Genomic DNA, 16,534 nt, shown 5'->3' on the forward strand with positions numbered 1-16,534 from the left:
AATTGCAGACTGTGAGTCAAGACTGCTTGGCCTAAGATGTGATGACAGAAAAAAAAAATGGTGTTTTCAGAGGGGAAAAAAGACTGCTATGCACAAGACTGAGTCAGAACATCACATGGTAGTGCAAACCTGAACCCAGTATTATCTACCCTTTGCTGGAACATTGTTGTCAATGGATCCCCAAATTGCTGTTCAAAGAATAAGTTACAGGAAAGCTTAGTGGGGATTCAGTGTAAATTTAGAAATGTCTCCCATAGACAAAATTTTAAATAATACAGTAGGTCAGCTGTACTTGTGTTGTTTGCTTCCCAATGTGATGCTGTTTCTTCCAGGGGTGAGAAAAAGGGACTGTTGAACTATCAAGCAAAAAAATAATATATTTAAATGAACATATATTCTTTTGTTAAGGGCTGATTAAATTTATGTGATAGGATTGGTAATTTTTCACTTATTTTGATTTAGTTTAATTGTATGAGTGAGCTAGACCTACATGTAATGAAAAATTGGAAGTTGTACTTGCAAAGGAAAAAAAGCTTAAGGTTTTGCAGTTTTTCTGGTTTTGAGCAATAGAAATACTCTATTATTTTTAGCATAGGTTTTTTAAATTTTATCTATACCTTTTTTCAAACAGAAAATTTTCACGTCGAAAGTAGTTAATCTAAAAGAGACCATGGAACATAATTCAGAAGTTACACTGAAATTTATTTCCAAGAAATTAAACATTACATTGGGCAGATGAGTTGCGAAATAGTAAACTAGGTCAGTGTTGTAGAGTTGTTTTGGTCTGGACTGTAAACAGATAAAAGTAGGAAAAAACAACATTAAAAGTAGGAAATTAGCTCAGAAGGCAAGAGTGAAGCTTTAAAACCCAAGGAAAAATCATCAACCTCTCTGATATGTTCTCTAATGCCAGCATGTAAACCCAGTGCCAAAACTTAAGAGCTTTCACTTCCAAGTTTCCTCTGGTCTGAGTGGGAGATTACCCAAATACAGATAATAGAATTCACCACAGAGTGCTGTTTTTGAATTGAGAATTCTATTACATACTCAAGAGTTTTCCTGAAGTTTCCCACACTCCCAGTGAGAGTGACTGCTCAACAGTGCTAATGTAGAGTTTCTATTTTGATAGCAAAATCAGACAGTATGAACAGCTTTCTAATTGCTATTATTTAACTGATATTAACGGCAAATATTTCACATGAAATATTATATTCATTTTCACATGAAATAATAGATTCCTCTGAAGAAATAATATGTACCTTTGAAATTAAGTAGAAATCTCCCTACCTTTTTAGTACTCATCATCTTGTTTCTTTCACGTGAAGGAGCCATGACTAGAATTACACTTGAAAGCACATTTTAAGCATTATATTATGTAATATCTTTGTATTGATACACTTTTATCCTCCCATCAGAGATGATGACAAAGATATTTCAAGAAAAGGGGATCATGGCAGGAGAAGAAAGAACTTTTAAACCACATCTGACTTTCATGAAGTTGTCAAAATCAACAGAGCTACGCCAGCAGGTGAGTTCAAATTCCATGTAGCTCAACAGCAATTGAGAAGGTTTAATTTGGAGACGGACAGTGTTGTTTATGCTGTAGCATCATAACTGCTACTTTGTAACCAGCTGTAGAGGTAAGACTTTAATAGTTATTTTTTAAAGAAATAATTAATATATCTACCATATAAACAGTCCTGTACTGTAATTTACCACTCTTGATATCCTTGGTGCAGTAGTATCATGCTCTGTTTTCTGTTGGGAAATTAGGCAAGACCAAAGGATAAAAGTACTTGTTCAGAGTTGCAGAACTCCCATTAGCGGGCAGGTTGTATGCATGCAGTTTGTTTGCTGAGTTTTGTTACTGTATGGAAGAAAACAAGAAAATAAACAGTGCATTTTCTGTTTGGATTATGCATAGTAGGCAGACTGTTAGTTCCCTCTACTGAATATGCTTTGGTGAATTTCAGGATAATGAGGAAAAACTATACTTATATATATATATATATATATATATATAAAAAATGTAATCTAATATATCTTCTTTATTCTCTCTTGAAGGCAGTTATTTCTTGTCTATTTATTAGGTTTTTTTGACAAAATACACAAATACATGAAAATAGGATATAACTGTGATTAAAATATATAGAAGCAATACTAGTGTACCTATTTTTTATTTCATATTAATTTAACTGTAGTACCGTATTATTTAACACAAGGTATACAGTATTTTTACTGATATTGTATAGAATGTTTTATGGGATTCTTTAACATTAGCTAGGAAAATAATTTTCACCAAAAAAAAATTAAATAAGAACTTAAGTACATAAAGCTAATCTTTTAGGTTGATTTTTCCTTAATAGTGGGCATTAAAAAATACTTTAATTAGAAATATCTCTAAAAATGCTTAATGTGCACATTTTAATTAAGTAGTATTTTGAAATCGCCAGTAAGAAGGTAGTGAAATCTGAGATACATCAAGAAAATTTGAGGGTATGCTTACTTGCTCTAAAGTAGAAATAAAGACTTATCCACAGGATGCAGGTGGTATATCACAGATATTGAATTTGTGAACTCACAGAAGCTTTTGCTTGAAATTACAGTTGAGTTTTTAAAATGCTAATTTTAAAATTCCACAGATCTTCTAGAATATCAGCTGTTCAGTAATTTAACTGGTTAAAACATCTGAGACAATCAGGGTGTGGTTTTTGCTATTCTGTATTTTTGCTGGTTTTTGGGTGGTTGGTTGTTTCATTTACATTTATCTATCCTCCATGAAATATTAGTCAGGATACATCCTTTCTGTGTTCTGATATTCACTGCTGCTGACAGAACCAGGTCAGTGTCATTCCAAATTATCTTCCTGAGCCCTCCATTATGCTGGATAATGCATACGATCTACTGTAAAGAAAGATACTATGTATTAATAATCTGTACATTTTTCTCTGTCAATTCAGTGTCAGGCATAAGCACCAGTCTTTACTATAATTTTTTTCTTTCATTGTGTTCCTCCATTTAGTTAGATAGTTCCATGAATTTACAGAAAACAGTAAATAAAAATATGTATCATAAAATGAATAATAATTTTGTGGTACATTTTAATATGAGGTCTAATTGCATTTCCAGATTATATAACAACATGAAAAGCAAGAAAAGGGAAATGAATGAAGGTTACATGAGCAAGCTTATAAAAGAGCAAATAGTACTGAAGTGGTTGAGTATAGTTCTCAGCCATAGCTTTATAACTAAATTATTTTTAAATGTATGATTCCTTATTGAAACAGTATTCTGTTAAGTCACCCTCCTCTCAATGACATCTAAATTCCACTGAAGTTATATTTTGAGGAAAAAAGAAATCTGTTTTTTAAACCTTAATACAGGCATTTTGAAATGCATATATTCTGAAGAGATTTTAACTTTCCAAAAGTTAAAAATTGTATTTACAAAGCAAAGAGTTTGAGAATTCAAAACTAGTAAAGATCTCAAGAAATCAAGTTTTCACTTTGAAGGCACATCATTAAGCTAACAATGGCAAATCTAAAATAATTTGGAAATATATTAATAAAGGATGAAAGTGTGAAATAAAGTGGATTAGAAAAGAGCTGTCTGGTTTTTACTGTATGCTCTTCAGCTTTTCAGATTAAAAGACTTATTTACCTACTCAGAAGTGGGAACAACTTGTTCTTCATGCTAAGTTGGACCTTTCACAGATTAGATGTGCCACTGAAAACTTTCCCAAGAACAGGAGGTATAGTGTGCTCCTAGACGTCCTTGTGGAAGGTGACAAATGGATATAATTTACTTGCACATGTTCAGCTATTTCCAGAATTTTTTGAATGGTAAGAATCCTGAGTTAGTATCATTATCTTCTATGCAAAGAACCTAATGAAGTGCAATAAAAGAAGCAACTAGAGTTTTGCATTTGAAGATAATGTTTCTGTTCCTGCTTCCCTCACTTGCCTCTTAAGTTGCCACCACTCAGTCACAAGCCCTGCTTTCCATTTGTCCAGATTCAGGGAGTATTGTGAGGCACTTCATAAATGCTGGATGATGTCTGAAGGTCCTTTGATACCTAGTACTGCCAGAACTGCAAATGCTGTGAAATGAATTTCCTAAGTAGAAGATGACTGACAGTTAAATTGCTCTGATGGCATCTGCTTAATTAGTGCAGAGTATATCCCTAGCCTAGACATTGGTTGACAACAAAAAATGCCCAAATTATAAATGATGAGTCTTTTATATATTATAACCTTTTGTGCGTTTTGTACAAATATATTCTCTTTTACTAACTATACATGCAGTATCTTTAAGATGCTGCATGTATAGCTGGTAAAGGGAATATATTACTGAGAAAAATGTTTGTATTTGCCAACACTTCCGAATGTTGTTCAAGGCCTGATTCACTGCTGCCATTCACTTCAGTGGTAACATCATCATGATACCAGGTATTACACAGGCAGTATTATTATGACTGCACTGGAAATAGCATTCAATGCACAATTCAATAATTTGTTATTGTATTTTGTAATGTAAATTATGTTAAATGTCTGTCACTTTCCAGTTTCATATGGAAATAACAGAAGGTACTTATTTGGTAATAATAATAGTTTCTTTTATCATCAAGGAGGAAATTCCACACTGAAACAAACCCAAAGCAGTATCTCCAATTTCAGGTCGTTTGATGTACGCTGATAGTCATCTTTTTGCTATCTTCAGTCATATATACCAGATAACATGTTTAATACTGATAATTATGAAGGGATTTATTTTCTTTTTAAACATAAATTTTTTCTCATTTAGTATTTTTGGCTTCTTGAAATAACATATAGATGAGAGATGTATAAAATGTCTTTTAGTTGCCATAATGTAAGGGGTTAGAGCAAGTTTTGGCAGACAATAAGCTTTCTGATGTCTCCTCTGTCTTACAAACATGAGGAATCGCAGACACTTGCCTGGCTGCAGGAAAGGTTATTGCATTAACATTGACTAGGAAAATAATTTTCACCAAAAAAATTTCATAATAATTAAAGTACATAAAACTAAATAAACCTTTTAAGTTGATTTTTTTCTTAATAGAGAGCATTAAAAAATACTTCAAAGTTTAATTAGAATTATCTCTAAAAATACTGAAGATGCACGTTTTAATTAAGTAGTATTTTGAAATCAGTAGTAAGAAGGTAGTGAGATTTGTCATACATCAAGAAAATTTGAGGGTATGCATACTTGCTCTAAAGTAGAAATAAGGATTTATCCACAGGATACAGGTGGTATATCATAGATATTAAATTTGTAAACTCACAGAAGCTTTTGCTTGAAATGATAGTTGGATTTTAAAATGCTAATTTTAAAATCCCACAGATCTTCTAGAATATCTTAATAACAAAAGAGCCATATTTAGATATGGCTCTTCTGTCATTACTTTGGTAATGAATTTTTCTTGCCTATTTGTGCATAAAGTACTGTGTTCTGTAAAGATCCTCTGCATGACAAGAGAAGCGAAAGGGAATCCTCCCTTTGTGTTACTAATCCTGAAATATTAATAATTGAAAATAGAATAGAAAATGTAAATTTCTGTCTTACATTCCTAGATTTTTAATTTTGCCTTTATTTATACCCATGTGGCATAGACACCCAGTATGTATGATACAACTGTATCATACAGGACCTTAAAGAAGAGAACAGTTCTCAGTAAAACCAAGGCACTTCTCTTTATCAGTCCCCACTGAATCTGACCATCAGCATTTTTTAAAGTAACTCCTAGGATCTCTGGCAGTTGGACAGAAAGGATGGTATAAGAAAAGCCAAAGAGCCATTAAATCCTTCTGCATTGCAACTTATTAGCCTGTATGTCAGTGGTTTGTATTGTGACAACTGTTAATTGTTGGTACAAGAGCCTGAGCCACGTATTTATTTGGAATCTTTGATGCTGATCCTAAAATGGCTGAAACCATCACTTTGGCACTGTACGAAACAATATGAAATGTCCCTTTAATAGTCTTCTAAGACCAGTAGAAATGTGTTGTGATTTTTGACAGTCTATTTTTTGTTCCAACAACAGGGACAGAAAATGCACAAACTGGGTGACCCAACAGTTGGAAGGGGTTCTTAAAATTCTTCCTCTTCATACATTCATATGATATATCATATTGCAGGGATATGTAAGTACTTGGTTTAAACAAGAGGAAGAAGACAGTTTGTTACAAGCTAAATGTCCTGTGAGGTGTTATATCATAGTGATTAAAGTACCAGACTCTCCATGGTAGATACGATGCAGTCTATGCATTTACACATACCCTTGCTACAGGATTGAGGCTGCAGAAGGCAACACCTCTTTAGACATGAACTCTTCCAAGTCCACTTGGGGATCATCAAGGTCTATGCAAAGAAACTTTTCCACAACAGACTTGCATTTTTCCATCCTATCACCTTTTGAAGGATCATCAAGACGTTTGATAGGTTTTCCATTGCGAATCAATTCTGATATTTCCACTCCTCTTTCAATAATTTTGGCTGGCATTCCTGCTAATGTAGCAATATTGGCAGCGTGACTAATGGTGGACATGCCCTGTTTGATCTGATAGAAAAATATCAACTCCTCTCCATCCTGATGGGTCTCCATGGTCAGGTACTCCAGAAGAGGTGTGTCAGGCAGGAGTTCTAGCTGCATTAAACTGTGAAAATTAGTGGAGACAAAGACCTGTGGACACTGTGTTCCTTGTCTGATCCAGTACCTCAGGACAGCAGCCAGAAGGGACAGGCCATCTAGTGTGTTGGTCCCTTTACCAAACTCATCAATAAGTACCAGGGACCTCTCTGTGGCATTGTTTACAGCCTTGGCAACCTGGTTAAGATCAATCATGAATGTGGAGAGCCCTACAGAAACTGATTCCCTACTATGGATTCTTGTGTAAATCCCATCAACTACTCCAATCTCTGCCTCTGCTGCAGGGACATAACTGCCGATTAGAGCCATGAACACTATAAGACCTACTTGCTTTAAGTAAACACTCTTTCCAGAAGAGTTGGGCCCTGTGATGATCTTTATTCGTCTGGTACCATCGCCGCTGTCCACAGGATTGGCCACAAAAGTCTTTGCACATAGTTCCATGAGTGGATGTCTTCCGTCCTTGATGTGGAAGCCGTGGCGGTGAGTAAAGCGAGGTCGGCAGTAGGCGTTCTCCCGGGCCATCGCTGCCAAGGCCAGCAGCACATCCAGGTGTGCAGTGTACTCAATCACACTATTAAGTACTTCACACTTCTCCAAGATCCTTGTCTGCAGCTGGTGCCTGATGAGTGTTTCCTGGTCTCTGATCTCAGACTGCAAGTCACCCAGCAGGCTGTCTAGCTCCTTGGTCCGGGCACTTCTGTAATACAGTTTATCTTCTGACAAAAACATGAAGTCCAAGCCTTCGATTTCAAAATCAGTCTTATCTACCATACTTGGTAGGCGTTCAATGGCCAGAAGAAACCCAATCAAAGGAATGTAGGTCACAGAACACCAGGAAATATGACTGTCCAAAGTCTCCAGTTCTTTTTGTGCTACTTCTGTAAGGAAGGCTGGTAGTCCCATCAGCTTTCGTTTCTTCTCATCAATCGTGGCATCTACATTGGGTCTAACAATGAAGCGGTTCTCTGAGAGGCTGCCTTCAAAGTCTACCACTTTGCTTATTAGGTTAGCAATGTAGTGCAGATCATCAGTGAAAACACGTGAAATAGTCTGAAAAAGTTCAATACTGTCAGGCAGAGAACGACACGTGTCTCTAAGGCACACTGCATTGTATGCTGTCTTATAAAGTGCTTGCCAGTCACTAACTTTCGTGTTGGAAAGAGTCATTCTCTTTAAAATAAGAGGCACATTTTTAATATTCTTGAGGCAGTTTTGAAGAGTGAGGACTGTTTCATGGTTCTGAGCCTGCAGGAAGAAGTTGATAACATCCAGCCGTTTGTTCAGCTCTGTCAGATTCCAGGTAGGTCGTGTGAGCCACAACCTCAGCAGTTTTTCTCCCCATTTGCATCTGCAACGGTTTAAAATTCCATATAAGCTAAATCCTTCTTTTAATCCACTGGATAGCTTGTACACAGAAGGATGGATATCACTTTTAAATATCTGCAGGACACAGTAAGTGTCTTGGTCCAGATTCACAGTATCTGACAGCACAAATTTTTTAAAGGCCAAAATAGGAACTGCTGTACTGCTGTCTTCGAGTTCAACTCCAACCCTTCTTCTGTCTAGAAACTTAAGGAGGCCCCCTAAGGCTCGTATCATGAGTGGACTCTCAAAAGGGATGACTGAGGACAAATAGAGAATTTTCTCAGAGGCAGTCATATGGGATGGGATAAATGGAAATTGCCTAGATAAGATCCGTTGCTTGCTGACTTCTAGACCAAAATCTATGTTAGGAAACAGGACAATTTCTGGTTTTCCTGTGTCCTTATCACCAGCAGTAGCTGTTAGGTTGGTCAGGAAGTTGGCAATATTCTGGTCCTGTTTTGCACTGGTCACTATGCATTGAGGGTTAAGTTCCCCAATCACTTTCTGCAGTAGCTTGAGGTCTTCGTTATCAGGTATCTCAGGCATGAAGTAGACTGAGCAATCTTCTGTATCATAGTAAGTAATTGCCAGCTGCCCTGCATACCACAGAACAGACATATGTGTCTCCGAGCCCTCTTGCTCCTCTTGCTCTTCTTGCTCAGGCCCAAGCGGCAGTGGCAAGGCACAGCTTGTGGCTGATGTGGCACTCATTCTGTTGGCAAGAGGTATTTTTATTCACAATTCATCCTAAATGTCCTGAGCAGTAACTTGAATTGACAACAGGAGGTTAACGCTCACTTTTCCAACCCTGGAGAATCTAAGATGCTACCAGGAATTAACTATAAATGTTCAAGTGAAAAGATGCAGCCAATAACTTACAGCCACCATCGGCTTCCAAGGAAAGTATAACAGAGCTAACTACCAGCATTAGTTTTACAGTTTTTCCTTGTGTCCTTTATTTTTTGCAAGTATATATGTACACCCATAAATACAGTAATATACATGCACAGACATGTATATCCATGTACAAAATCAGATGGCACACACCTGCACTGACCATGGCTCCTCTCAGCAGTGCAGCCTCATAGCCTGGCCATCATTTGCAGCCCCATAGCCTGGCTATCATTTCAGGGTCGCAGGCCCATATTTATGCTGCTCCATCACACAGCACCAGTTTCCATACAAGCACACAAGGGATCGGACATACCAATCCCTGTCAGCACCTCACTTGCAATCCTCTCCCACTTCTAAGCTCGCTACTCACCCTCCTCACCACGGGCAGCTCGTCCCAGCTGCTGCCCCTCGCTGCCGCCCAAAAGCGTTGTGCTGTTCCCTTTCTTTCCGTGTCCGAGCTGGAGCTCCCGGCTCCGTCGGGGGCGGCCGGTGCGGAGGCCCGGAGCCGCCTCTAGAAGCGGGCCGCTCCCATAGCGGCCCAATGCCCGGGAGCGGCCCTCGGGCCGGCTGCGGGCCCTGCCTGCATGGGGCACCGCGGTGCTGTGCTCGCTTGTGGGGTCTGACACACAGAGCCCGGAGATGCTTGTGTCTCTGCTGCCTGCGCTGGCACCACCGGAGCCTTCCTGCCCCCGGTCCGGAGGCTGACTGTGGCAGTAGGCACGGGGACTGCATGGGGTTCAGCTGCTGAGATAGCAGGCTGCATCTTCGCAGAGACACGGCCAGAAAAGCCAGACATTGCAGGGCTGCAAAGGCATTCTCCCTGGTGCTCTGGCAGTCCTGCAGGAGCTCCTCGTGCCGTGCCTCTCCAGGCCCACGTTACACGGCCATGTCCTTTACCGGCGTCATCCATTACAGTGCTTCCTCCAGAGGCAGATGTCTTCCTCCTCCCCTCACAGCGCCAAATGCTTCAAACTGGCCTCTCAAGTACTCTTGTTTCTCACCCTCCCCCATTGTAGCTTGTCTTTATTATCAGCATCTGTACTATTCCCATGTGCTAACAACTTTTCTCTCCATCTCTGCTGCTCCAGACCCTTTCAGTTAAGAAATGAGCCATGACCTTCCCATGCACCTGCATTGCTTCATCTTTTCACATCTCACTGCAAGCAGCACTCCAGAAATTGTCCCAGTTGCTAAAAATATCATCGTTTTCCCATGGCTGCTTTTCCAAATACCTTTCAGTAGTGAATCACAAGCACAACTCAATTCCTGAGCATTCAGCATTTGATTCACACCTTCCCAACCTGTCTTTGACAAGCAACATCCCAACCTCTTATAAGTGTTATTTTTTTTTATTGGAGCATGAAGCTGTGATTTTTATCTTTTCTTCATTTAATTCCAGAAGTACTCAAGGCTTCACAGTTTGACAAGTGTTCTCATGGCTTAAAGATATTTTTTTATTGCTAATTGATGTCTTACTGTATTTCCAAGAACTGTCAGCTAAAAAGCAAGGAATGGTGATTTAATGTAAGAATAACCTTAGTACATAAGGGCTAGACTAGCCAGAGAACATAAAATTTTAAGTAATTACTGTGAGGATGGAATGAATGTAGACTTCCACAGAGATGTAGACTCCCGAATTTCCATTTCCTGAAATGAAAAGCATCCACCACTAGATGTCATTATTTCAGAGATTAAGGAAATGAAAAGACATTTGACCTTCACTAGAGACTTTTCACACTGATGAGCTGCCGAGAAACTACAGGCAAGCCGGGACTTTGCAGTTGTTAGGGGTGTAAAGCCGAGGGCCCAGGATATTGGCAGGTGGACTATGCAAATGCATGGGCAGTGTGCAGGGGGAGAGGGTGGAGGAGAGCACAAAAGAGGAGTGGACGGTGTGGGCTGCAAAAGGGGCCAGTCCTGTTTAACATGAGGCTGGTGGGCGCGTTTGTCCAACGGATTGCCGGGGCAAATGTCTGTATCCTCCCCAAACTGTGTGTGGGGAGTGCAGGTGTTCACTGCCAAACCTTTGAGCATGGGTATGATTTTGGGAGGTGGAAGCAGCAGGTACATCCATCAAAGACTGAGGCTCCCACATGCTGGACTGGACTCCAGTAGCTAGGCTGTAGGGAGCCCTGGGCTGGAGCTGCTAGAGGCTCCTAATATTCTTTAGCATAGAGAATTTAAATAGCAAACAGCATTATTGGGAGGTAGCTTGAAGGAGAAAATACTGATTTTCTACAGAGATCATATATTTTTATTGAGAATGCAATGGAATGAGGATCCCTAAACTCTTAAAATAACTACTGAAATTATGTTTTCTGAAAATAACCTAATAGAATATTTATTATGTTCCGCTTCATATATGCAAAACTGCATAATGATTCCAGTATTATATATCCCAGTAAGTTTTTAGATTTACTGGGACAAAAAAGTCTAGTCCTAATACAATGCAACTATTTTTTCTTGTGTGCTGATTTTAATGACTCAGAAAACTGCCCTTAATGACCATTTGAGATTCTTCCTTGTAGCGGCATGCCCAGTGATGACAGCAAGAATAACAGTGCACATTCCATGTGCATTGTTGCAAACCATTTGAAGTTAAGGCAGTTGTAGCATTGTATATGTCTATTTGTTTTTGACAGGACTGAAAAGGAAGTGGTAGAAAGGAGGACTAATGACACTTTTATTTTACTGTTAACTTCCACAGTAGACAGTGCTTCCCTAAAATGGAAGATTTGGCGCATGATTATTTCTGTATTCTTTTTGCATCTTGAAGTAATTTTCCATACTAACTGTACTTACAGTTAAAATGAAAACTATAGAAATTCAATATGAAAATTCAGTCTCCAAGTAGAATGCCTAATTGAATTTTATGTTACTTTTTAAAGGTGAAAAAAATTGACTCTAGTCTGTATGAAGATTTCAAAAACCATTATTTTGGAGATGAGATCTTGCAGCGCTTTGATCTTTGTTCCATGTTGAAAAAAAAGCAACCAAATGGTTACTACCACTGTGAATCCTCTATTGTTTTTGGTAAGTACATACTAATTTTCTTCTGGTCAGTTATGTCTCTGAGTTATATGTGCAAAAAGCCATTTTTTCTGGAGTGTGTGTTAGGCAATTCTTGTAAGACCCATGGAGAATGACAGAAGTCTCTCCCTCAGCCTTGGCTCTGCAGGTGCTCTGTGCAGTGGTTCTCACTGACAGCTGAAGTTTATGTTCAATTATCCATCTCTAGAATCCCATTCCATTTCTCATCCTAAAATGAGCGTTTAAGATAAGTGAGATGTATCACTCCCCAGAGCCGTTCATCTCTCTGTTGACTTTAAAGACAGGCTGTGTGACTAAGTCAGATTAGACACAGTACTTATAGATGATTAAAGCTAAGTGAAATGTCTCCGATTTGGCAGAGATGTCACCTTACTTGGACTGTATTCATGTACAGAGGGAATTTCAGTGATACCACAGATTTGATAATAGCTTCAGAATACTGTTAGACTTTAAACATTGTACAGACATCTCACTAGATTATTACAATACTAGAAATCACAGTTGTGTCTTCCTGCTTGGTCTGAACAGAAATAGCAGTGTTAGAAGTTAATGCTGGTTTCAGGAACACGCGTAGGGCTCTGGTGATAATTTGGTTTTTCCCCTGAGGTGACTTCTTTGTGCTGCAGCTTTGCTGCTGGAAGTGCTTACTGGTCTTGAGGATTCTGAGGTTCTGAGGACTTTTAATTAAATACTTAAACAATATTTTAAACGTGCCAGGCACTTCACAAATTCTGGTTGCTGTTAAGGTTATGTTTGCGCTTACGGTCACCTTTATTTAGGTTAGCTAAATTGTTACCAAAAAAATCAAAAGCAATACAGAGGAAAAAAGTATAGGATGTGGCAAAACTATCGCAAAATGCAGGTAATTAAAAATCAAAATGAGATATATTATACATATTTATTTATATATCTATATATCTGTCTTATCATATGTATTACCTTCTGTTATATATGTTTCACAGTTATGTTTATCTTTGTGTATATAACTATATATATGTCTTCTGTACATGTTTGTACATTTAAATAATATTATATCCATCCAAATCCTTCAGAGAAGGAGAAATTACAAGATCATTTAACATGATATAAAATTTTTGATTTGGGTGAAATTGAGGCTCCACGATTTACAAATATTCTTCAAACTATTCTGGAATATGATTAAGGAATTTGGTATATAACTCTTTACAAAAAAAGAATCTGCTTAGTAGTATATTTGGTAGATGTGTTTTTCCCAAACATTTGTTTAAATCTGTCTTTTTGAACTTGTCTTGTTGCTGACATCTCAGATTGCTGAAATGAGACAGTCTTTCAGCAGTCTTTTGTATGCGAGTCCCATTAAATGGTTTACAACAGCAGTCAATCAACCAGTATTCAAAGCAAGAATCAGATGCTTGTTTGGCTTTAACTCAATCCCAGTATGACCATGCGTAAAGAATTTATGTGTCATTTTCACAGTCCAAACAGAACTCTGCTTTGAATTATTTTTACATGAGCACTACATCTGACTTTCTGTAGCCAGAGAGACTGGATGGTCTTCAATGATATTAGATTAAGAAAGGGCACTGTTGTTATCCCTATTTTTCTCAGTTCTATATGGATTTAGATGCATCTTGGTAAAATATATGCATTTAATTTCTTGGTTTTGTATATGTTAATATATATTTATTTAAAGCCAACAAATGGAGGAAATCACTATATTGGAATAGAGTTTAAATTACTTATTTTTTAATTTCGAAGAAGAAGAAATTGTATTTTAATGAATTTTGAAAAATTCCTTTTGAAGTGTTTTAAAATGTGATTTGAATAGGGCTTTTAGTAATTACAGGTACCTAGGACATTAAAATAAGTGAGTTAATGTAGTTCTATTAATAAATGAAAAATAGTGAAATTTGTAACTACTTAATACAGACAAAACACTGTATCCAGGTCTAGTTCTTCCTACGTGTACATGTACACAAGAACTTGTCTTTTTCTTGAAGTACACAGAAATTACAGAAACAGAATTTACGTGTTACCTAGAGTTTGGTCAGAGTTAAGAGTTTTGCTTTTAATAAGATGAAAAGATCTGAAAGGGGATCCAGATTAATGTTAGAAATCCATTCACGAGGGAGACTTGCTTGCTGCCATGTCCTGACGGCCAAAATGGCCAAGTGTGTCCCTGAGGGGCATCAGGCACAGCATCGCCAGCCGGGCAAGGGAGGGATTGTCCCGCTCTGCTCTGCACTGGAGCAGCGTCACCCCCAGTGCTGGGGGCAGCTTTGGGCGCCACACTGTCAGAAAGACATTAAACTGTTAGAGAGTGTCCAAAGGATGGCAACAAAGAGGGTGAAGGGCCTTGAGGGGCAGCCATATGAGGAGTGGCTGAGGTCACTTTGTCTATTCGGCCTGGAGAGGAGACTGAGGGGAGACCCCATTGCAGTTACAATTTCCTTGTGTGAGGGGAAGCAGAGGCACAGGTACCAATCTCTTCACTGGGGTGACCAGTGACAGGACTCGAAGAAACAGCATGAGGCTGAGATGGGAGAGGTTTAGGTTGAATACCAGGAAAAGGTTCTTCTCCCAGAGGGTGGCTGGGCACTGAAACAGGCCCAGCTTCCCTAGGGAAGTGGTCACAGCGCCAAGCCTGACAGAGTTCAAGAAGCATCTGCACAATTCTCTCAGGCACATGGTGTGACTGCTGTGTAGGGCCAGGAGTTGGACTTGATGACCCTGATGGGTCCCTTCCAACTCAGCATATTCTATGGGTAATAAGTGTCACGACACATATCAGCTGCACATTTATTTAAAAGTGTATTTAAAAATAGGGGAACCAAAAGAGAGTGATACGAATAAAAGATGGAAGTACAATACTTGCTGAACTGCATCAGTATGCACCGTGGATAATCAGGGCTTGACAGGATGTTACAGAGCAGCAATCACTAACTTTAGCAGAGCCTACACCTGCACCAGAAGTTTTCTGTATCTGTGTGCCAGCCCCACAGGGAGTTCTGGAGTTCAAAATTGATGTGATAGTGAAGGTAATGTTGAAGCTTCATCTTCAAAGTAGAGTTCAGTTTAAACTGTTTAAAGCAAACAAAACAACAAGACAACAAAGTGTCCTTCCTTGGGCCACCCACCTCATGGCAGCTGTTGTATGTCACCTTAAATCCTGAAGATTAGTCATGCTGGAATGAGTTGAGCTTTTCAATATATACTCCTTCACTTGAGTGATTGGTCAGTTTTGGATCTTGTGGTAACAATATTCAGTAGATCCTCTGAATGTCAGAAGGAGCATTATGTAAATCTTATGTCAAATATACCTTTAGTGTTAAGTATCTCAAATATTTTCAGGATCCATTAATGAAGATTTTTGTAGACTTGTTTCAAAGAAAATTTGTTTGTAGTATTATAATGTAAAATGAGATTTTACACACATTAAAGAAAGTTATCACATGCCAAGCTGTTTTCTGTGATGTTTCTTCTGAGTGGCTTGTAAGAAGTTTATACATCAGACTTCCCTGTGCTATCTCTGAGTTAGGGGAACTTCAAGAAGTCTGTTGGCTGGTGGAAACCACCCAGCAGGTTACCGTTACTTTCTGCACAGCCAAAATTTATATTTCTGGAATGTGGACCAACCTGGAGGTTAAATTGCTCTTATAGTCCCCCTTAATTATTGCAGTCTAGCAGTTGCAATATGGGAAATAAAATACCAGACTACAAATGTCTGTTTTATCTATAAAAGAATATAATATGGTAAAAGTTAATGCTGCTTTCTGCTCAAGTAATACCTCAAAGAGAGGTATTACTTGAGCCTTTTTAAGCAGCAGAACACTGGTGGATCGATTTGCTTTTTAGTGCATCTATGCACAAGTTTTGGTGTCCAGTCTGACCTTGTCACCAAGGTCATTCTGCAGTCTCTCTGAGATGGAAGACACCTGCAGAAAATTGTTCTTCTCATCCTAAAAGGACTGTCTAAGACAGGCAGGATCTAAAAAGGGCCTGTGATAGCCAAGCTGTGAGTATAGATACACTGCTTGAGCAGTTATTAATATTTGTTAATTAGCTTGCATGCTACTTCCATATATATGTATATATTAAGATACAAGTTTTCAACCACATGGCAAAAGGTGCATTATATTTGCAATCTTTAACTTTCTGAGGGAGATCAATAGCATTGTGCACAGAACATGTTACAAAAAACATAATTCTTGCCATTTGCTGGTGTTAGGCTATTTAAACCATTTAAGTAACATTTTCGTTGCTTTAATAAACTTAATTAGGCTTTCATGGTGCAGTTTGTGCTTCCACATTACATTGTAAAATGCTAGCCAGTCAGCTGCTCAACACTCATGTTTCGAACAAATAATAAGATGCTTCTGATGGTAAGTTGTATATGAGCCCTCCAGACTGCAGATAAGTTTGTCAGCAATAGATTTGGCAATACCCACAGGGAAGAAAGAATTACAGAAGAAGGAACTGGAGAAAGACTCGTCTGTACCTGAAACAAACACAGATTTGATAATGTCACTCTATGAACTCTGAATAATACTGAGAAGAAACGGAAGACTGAAAAGA

At 38.4% G+C, this 16,534-nt stretch overlaps 2 protein-coding genes across 2 annotated transcripts in view; one reads left to right on the forward strand and one right to left on the reverse strand.

The window, feature by feature from the left end:
• Positions 1-16,534, forward strand: part of AKAP7 (A-kinase anchoring protein 7) — a 79,392-nt gene that overhangs the window by 18,966 nt on the left and 43,892 nt on the right. Inside the window, 2 exon segments of the mRNA XM_066315393.1 lie at positions 1,416-1,528; positions 11,818-11,962. Of these exon segments, the coding sequence (XP_066171490.1) occupies positions 1,416-1,528; positions 11,818-11,962 (258 nt within the window).
• MSH5 (mutS homolog 5) lies at positions 6,302-8,746 on the reverse strand. The gene has a single exon (XM_066314339.1). It carries the CDS (start codon positions 8,744-8,746, stop codon positions 6,302-6,304), a length of 2,445 nt encoding a protein of 814 aa, XP_066170436.1.

The sequence above is a fragment of the Sylvia atricapilla genome, chromosome 3 (genome assembly GCF_009819655.1).
Source record: "Sylvia atricapilla isolate bSylAtr1 chromosome 3, bSylAtr1.pri, whole genome shotgun sequence".
Lineage (NCBI taxonomy): Eukaryota > Metazoa > Chordata > Aves > Passeriformes > Sylviidae > Sylvia > Sylvia atricapilla.